At 40.8% G+C, this 7,124-nt stretch overlaps 1 protein-coding gene across 1 annotated transcript; it reads left to right on the top strand.

Moving 5' to 3' along the window:
* Window positions 1-1,343: 1,343 nt before the first annotated feature.
* On the top strand, window positions 1,344-4,253 carry PCDHB5 (protocadherin beta 5). The gene has a single exon (XM_033180910.1). It carries the CDS (start codon window positions 1,566-1,568, stop codon window positions 3,951-3,953), a length of 2,388 nt encoding a protein of 795 aa, XP_033036801.1. The 5' UTR covers window positions 1,344-1,565; the 3' UTR covers window positions 3,954-4,253.
* The last annotated feature ends 2,871 nt before the right edge of the window (window positions 4,254-7,124 follow it).

Here is a 7,124-nt window from a genome sequence, read left to right as displayed (position 1 = left end):
AAATGCTAATCATAAATGAAAATTATTGACAAATCTGACTAAAGTGAAGAAATTGTATTCATCAAAGACACATAATAGACTTGAAATATAAACCATAGAGTAGGAAAAGATATTTGCAATACGTATATCTAAAAAAGGACTTATACCCAGAATAATATGAGAATAAGCAAACAGGCAAATGCCTCCCCCCAAAAAAGTAAAAAGGTTTGCATAAGCCCTTCACAGGATTGTATACTAATGGCTGATAAACAGGAAAATGTGCTCAAATTGTTTAATCACTGGGGAAAATGCTAACTAAAATTACAATATGATATCACCAAACACTAACTAGAGTGGTTTAAAATGGAAAAGATAGCATCAAATGTTGGCAAGAATGTGGAGCAACTGGAACTCTCATACTTTGCTGGTATTAGTAAAACTACTTGAGAAAACTTTCCCATTATCTGCTAAAGGAACATATATGTGCACACTTTAATGCACAGCAATCCAACTCCTTTGAAAATATTCAACATAAACACATATTTGTGGTCACCAAAAGACTAGTACAAGGATGTTTATACCAGTACTACCCAAAATAGTTTAAACCTGGAAAAAAAACAACATTCATCAACTGGAGAATGAATAAACAAATCATAGCATATTCATACAACAGAATAATAAAAAGCAATGAGAATAAAACAAATAAGAACAAGATGCCACAGATCAATTTGACAAACATAATATTGAGGAGAAGAAGCCAGACACATGAGAGTAACAATCTATAACTCCATTTGTATAAAGTTAAAAAAAAAACAAAAACCTATGACAACAGAAGTCAGGACAGTGCTTATCTTTTGGGGAGAGGGCGGAAACCAGACAATAGCAGGTGGGGACTTGGGTTTGGGTAGTATTTTTAATCTAGGTTCTACTTATAGGAGTGTGTTCACTTTGCGAAATTCATTGAGTTGTACACCTATGATTTGTGCCATTTTCTGGGTGTTATTGGTGTTTACTTCAAAGTGAAAGTAATTTTTCTTAAACTTTAAATTTCTATAGCTATTCATGATCACTTATTTAATATAATCAAATAAGAAACACCAAATAAAGTATATTTGTGTACTCAAGGGTACTTTCATGAAGATTAATATATAATTTTAGTTTTTTCTCAAAAGCATTCTCTCACTGAAAATTAACTCCACAACATTTATTTAGAACTTTCAGTAACTAAGAGCTGGAGATACCATCGGGAGAGCTTATGTGACAAAAGGGTATGGATACACGTCAGGGTTAGAATTTAGGATGAAATGGCAAATACTATATGCAATAGTAAATTAGGACGCCTGGTGGCGCTGCAGGCTAAGAGTGTGGATAGTGGGCTCTGCGGATACCTCAGGCGCCATTAAGCTGAGGAATCCAAACCCTGAATGCTTCCTAAAAGAAGGAGGCATTTTAGGTAAGATCTTGTGGAGTGGGCGTCTTGTGGAAATCAGTTAAGAAAGATCGGATTCGCGGTTATTTAAGCAAATCATCTGGGTGGATTGTATACAGAGTTAAAGAAACTGCACCTTCTGGACCGGGTCTGAACAATGGAGACTGCGCTAGCAAAAACGCCACAGAAAAGGCAAGTTATGTTTCTTGCTATACTGTTGCTTTTGTGGGAGGCTGGCTCTGAGGCAGTTAGGTATTCCATACCAGAAGAAACAGAAAGTGGCTATTCTGTGGCCAACCTGGCAAAAGACCTTGGTCTTAGGGTGGGGGAACTGGCCACTCGGAGCGCGCGAATCCATTACAAAGGAGACAAAGAGCTCTTGCAGCTTGATATAAAGACCGGCAATTTGCTTCTATATGAAAAACTAGACCGGGAGGTGATGTGCGGGACGACAGAACCCTGTATATTGCATTTCCAACTCTTACTAGAAAACCCAGTGCAGTTTTATCAAACTGATCTGCAGCTCACAGATATAAATGACCATTCCCCAGAGTTCCCAGAGAGGGAAATGCTCCTAAAAATCCCAGAGGGCACCCAGCCAGGGACTGTGTTTCCTTTAAAAATAGCCCAGGACTTTGACATAGGTAGCAACACTGTTCAGAACTACACAATCAGCACAAATTCCCACTTTCATGTTGCTACTCATAATCGCGGAGATGGCAGAAAATACCCAGAGCTGGTGCTGGACAAAGCTCTGGACCGGGAAGAGCGGCCCGAGCTCAGCTTAACACTCACTGCACTGGATGGTGGTGCTCCGCCCAGGTCTGGGACCACCACAGTTCGCATTGTCGTCTTGGACAACAATGACAACGCGCCTGAATTTTTGCAATCACTCTATGAGGTACAGGTGCCCGAGAACAGTCCCCTTAACTCGTTAGTTGTCGCTGTCTCTGCCCGAGATTTAGATGCAGGAGCGTATGGGAGTGTAGCCTATGCTCTATTCCAAGGCGATGAAGTTACTCAACCATTTGTAATAGACGAAAAAACAGGAGAAATTCGCCTGAAAAGGGCATTGGATTTCGAGGCAACTCCATATTATAACGTGGAAATTGTAGCCACAGATGGTGGGGGCTTTTCAGGAAAATGCACTGTGGCTATAGAAGTGATGGATGTGAATGACAACGCCCCTGAACTCACCATGTCCACGCTCTCCAGTCCTACCCCAGAAAATGCCCCAGAAACTGTAGTTGCTGTTTTCAGTGTTTCTGATCCAGACTCCGGGGACAACGGTAGGATGATTTGTTCCATTCAGAATGATCTTCCCTTTCTTTTGAAGCCCACATTAAAAAACTTTTACACCCTAGTGACACAGAGAGCACTGGACAGAGAGAGCCAAGCCGAGTACAACATCACCATCACTGTCACCGACTTGGGGACACCCAGGCTGAAAACCGAGCACAACATAACCGTGCTGGTTTCCGACGTCAATGACAACGCCCCCGCCTTCACCCAAACCTCCTACACCCTGTTCGTCCGCGAGAACAACAGCCCCGCCCTGCATATCGGCAGTGTCAGCGCCACAGACAGAGACTCAGGCACCAACGCCCAGGTCACCTACTCGCTACTGCCGCCCCAGGACCCTCACCTGCCCCTCGCCTCCCTGGTCTCCATCAACGCAGACAACGGCCACCTGTTCGCCCTCAGGTCGCTGGACTACGAGGCCCTGCGGGAGTTCGAGTTCCGCGTGGGCGCCACAGACCACGGCTCCCCGGAGCTAAGCAACGAGGCGCTGGTGCGCGTGCTGGTGCTGGACGCCAACGACAACTCGCCCTTCGTGCTGTACCCGCTGCAGAACGGCTCCGCGCCCTGCACCGAGCTGGTGCCCCGGGCGGCCGAACCGGGCTATTTGGTGACCAAGGTGGTGGCGGTGGACGGCGACTCGGGTCAGAACGCCTGGCTGTCGTACCAGCTGCTCAAGGCCACGGAGCCCGGGCTGTTCGGCGTGTGGGCGCACAATGGCGAGGTGCGCACCGCCAGGCTGCTGAGCGAGCGCGACGCCGCCAAGCACAGGCTGGTGGTGCTGGTCAAAGACAATGGCGAGCCTCCGCGCTCTGCCACTACCACGCTGCACGTGCTCCTGGTGGACGGCTTCTCCCAGCCCTATCTGCCACTCGCGGAGGCGGCCCCGGCCCAAGCCCAGGCCGACTCTCTCACCGTTTACCTGGTGGTGGCGTTGGCCTCGGTGTCTTCGCTCTTCCTCTTGTCAGTGCTCCTGTTCGTGGCGGTGCGGCTGTGCAGGAGGAGCAGGGCGGCCTCAATGGGTCGCTGCTCGGTGCCCGAGGGCCCCTTTCCAGGGCATCTGGTGGACGTAAGCGGCACCGGAACCCTGTCCCAGAGCTACCAGTACGAGGTGTGTCTGACGGGAGACTCAGGGACCGGCGAGTTCAAGTTCCTGAAGCCTATTATTCCTAACCTTTTGCCCCAGGGCGCTGGTGAAGAAATAGGGAAAACTGCCGCCTTCCGGAATAACTTTGGATTAAATTAGAGATCTCATTATGACGCATTGTTTTCTGCCATTTATCCCAAACTTTTTCGGATCTAGAATTCGAGAGTGTCATGGACAAAAATTTCACCTTGAGATTTAGCTTTTATTTCCCTTTTCAATGGATTTGTCTGCTGAACTTTATGCTTCCCAAGTATTGAAAACTGAATTTTATTTCATTGCATTGATTTACATAGGGTCATTCCAAATCCATGCACGCTGTTGATTTTCCTGAGATTTTTTTCTCTTCTTGTTGGTACTTGTTGTGATAAACCATCTTAATAAAATCAAATATTAATTTTATTTTCTACATATTCTATCCATTCTATTTCATGACACTCTTAAGTATTACATATTTGATGCTAAAATGCAAAAATTAAAAATGTTTCAAATCATTATTTTAATTGTTTAAAACAAAGACAAATACATACATATGCTAATATGTGAGAAAATATGTAAAAGGCAGCAATCTTCTATTTACTCTTTTTTGCAGCCCTGATTCCTATTAGCAAACTTTTAAAAAACAGTTTAATTGAATTATTACTTACATGAAGAAAAGTGAACAAATCCTTTATGTTCAACTTAATATATATTCACAAAGTAACATATTTAGTACCAGCAGCTTGAAGAGAAAATGAAACATCACTGGCACCCCAGGTGCCACACAAATTACTCCTTATAATCACTGCTAGCCCAAGTATGGCAAATATGCTGACTTCCTATACTATAATTTATATCAACAGAGTAATAGAGTATGAACTGTTTGCATCTGGCTTTTCTTACTCAGCATTATGTTTATGAAATTTATCCATAATACAGCTTTTAAGTTTAGTCCTTTCATTCTCATTGCTGTATAATATTCCACTGTATGAATATACTACAATTTATTTTCTATCCTTTAGATCAGTATTTGGGATAGGGCAAAGTTTGGCTGTTATGAATTATACTGCTATAACCATTATTTTAACATGCCTTTTGGCAACCTGTATATGCAGGTTTGTTGGGTATATGCCTAGAAGTGGAATTGTTGCCCATCTTGTAAGTACACGTTTACTTTTAGTAGACATTTCCCAGTAGTCTTCCAGTGGTTGTACTAATTTACACTGCTATCCCCAGTATCTGGATGTACAATTTTTTCCACATTTTTGCCAACAAACTAGTACTGTCTGCTTTTTCATTTTATCCCATTGGCAAGCACTTTATACATTTTTAAAAATTCTTATATTTACTTTCTTATCACTAAGGAATATGTTTGTAACCGTTATGAGCTGAACTGTGTTCCCAAATCCCCCTCAAATTCATATGTTGAAACCCTAACTCCCACTACCTCAGAATGTGACTATATTTAAAGATAGGCCCTTAAAAAAAGAGGTAATCACATTAAAATGGGTCATTAGGGCAGACCTTAATCCGATATAACTGCTATACTTATAAGACGAGGAGATTAGAACATAAAGAGATGCCAGACATGTGAACACACAGAGGGATGATTATGTGTAGACACTAGAAGAAGATAGCCATCTACAAGCCAAAGAAAGAGGCCTCCAAATGAAACCAACCCTGCCAACACTTTGATCTTGGACTTCTAGATTCCAGAACTGTGAGGAAAGAAATATCTGTTGTTTAAGCCACCCAGTCTGTGGTATTTGTTACAGCAGCCCTCGCAAACTAATGTAGTAACTTTCACAAACTTTAGACAATTTCCTATTAAGATAGCACACTTAAAACAACTTCAATCTTTTGTTTTTCAGATAAAGCTATATTACTATTTTTGGGTACTTCTCTGATCAAACTGAAACCTCTCTTTATTGTTCCAGTAATAACAGTTTCATTAGCTTTTGTATGAAAAAAAAGAATATCATTCTTCCTTTTATATCTGTTTCTGTCTTACACTTTCCAACCTCTCTCAGTTAACTTCTACTTTTACATTTTACATTTTTACAACCATAGCTAAGAATTACTTGTCTTGTCTATCGATATATTTTAGAACATGAAGATAATATTTAAAATTTACTTTTAATGACTATATAAATTATGAATGCCCTGCAGTCCCAAATTACTAAGAACACACCGTATCAGAACAAAGTTGGGTTTATTGACTTGTTGCAATGAAGGAGACTGCTCACAGTAGGAAACAGGAGCCACTTTAGTAACAGAGTCTTACAAAGGAGTTATAGGATTTGGTCTTCTGTTAGGTGTTTTTAACAGAGATTCAAGAAGTACAGGTTAGCTCTGGATTGGATGCTTTCAGAAAATTGGGGTAATTCTGTATTATTTTAATGAATTTCATTTAGGAAGTGGGAAAAACACTGGAATTAAATCTGTAATTGGTAAATAAGCAGCATTCACTCATACTAGCAAGGAAAAAGAGCTCTTTTGTTTTTTCTTTTTTGTTTTAGACATTGTCTCCTCAAGCATGAAGTCTTGCTCCATCAGAGTTACAAGGTTATTTTCTGGTCTTGGTGTTATATGAAATTGTTCACATTCAATAGGAGAAGATTATGGCCAACCTATGAGTGTCAGAACAGTTCCACGTTGTTGGGCTGATTATCTTCTCAAAATATTGTTCATTGCTGAGCCATATTACTTACTGAAACCTCTAAGTAGTCTGGGATTACTTAGGGATATAAGTAATCTTAGATCTGAGATTACTTCATTTCTACTATTATCTTCTTAGTAGTGTATCCCTAAGTTTAATCTTGTTATTCCCATTTGAGATTTGTGCTTGTCCACTATTAAATATTCTTAATGAAAAAATTTAAAACACAAAAATCAAAAAAGATATTGAATATTCTTAGTTATTTTTCTGTTCCTTATATTTCCTTTAGTTTACATTTTTAGCTTTTCTTCTATGTCCTGATGTCTCTCACTTTATTTTTTAGTGATAGGGACTATCTTTCCTGCTCTTTGGATTCAATGTTGTGCTTCCTGTACCATTGAAAACAGTATGTTCCTAAAATCAAGACCAAATAGATTCATCATTTTAGACTCCATTAATTGGCTTTACCATATTTTCAAAATCTCAATCAATAATTCACTTTACCATATTTCCTAACCTGAAGCCCTCTAGCTTTCTGCTTCCATCTGTACTAAATGATCTCTAAGTCTGTACAAAACTGTCATCTTGTCTTCATACCTCTCCTGGTTGAGTCAGATCACTTGTCTCCCTTTTTA

Source organism: Trachypithecus francoisi, unplaced genomic scaffold (assembly GCF_009764315.1).
Source record: "Trachypithecus francoisi isolate TF-2019V2 unplaced genomic scaffold, Tfra_2.0 Lachesis_group2, whole genome shotgun sequence".
NCBI lineage: Eukaryota > Metazoa > Chordata > Mammalia > Primates > Cercopithecidae > Trachypithecus > Trachypithecus francoisi.
The sequence above is the reverse complement of the archived record's forward strand: the minus strand, read 5'-3'. Positions and strand labels throughout refer to the sequence as shown.

Coding starts and splice junctions, on each gene's coding strand:
- PCDHB5 (XM_033180910.1), top strand. CDS start 1,566: ATGGAGACTGCGCTAGCAAAAACGCCACAGAAAAGGCAAGTTATGTTT.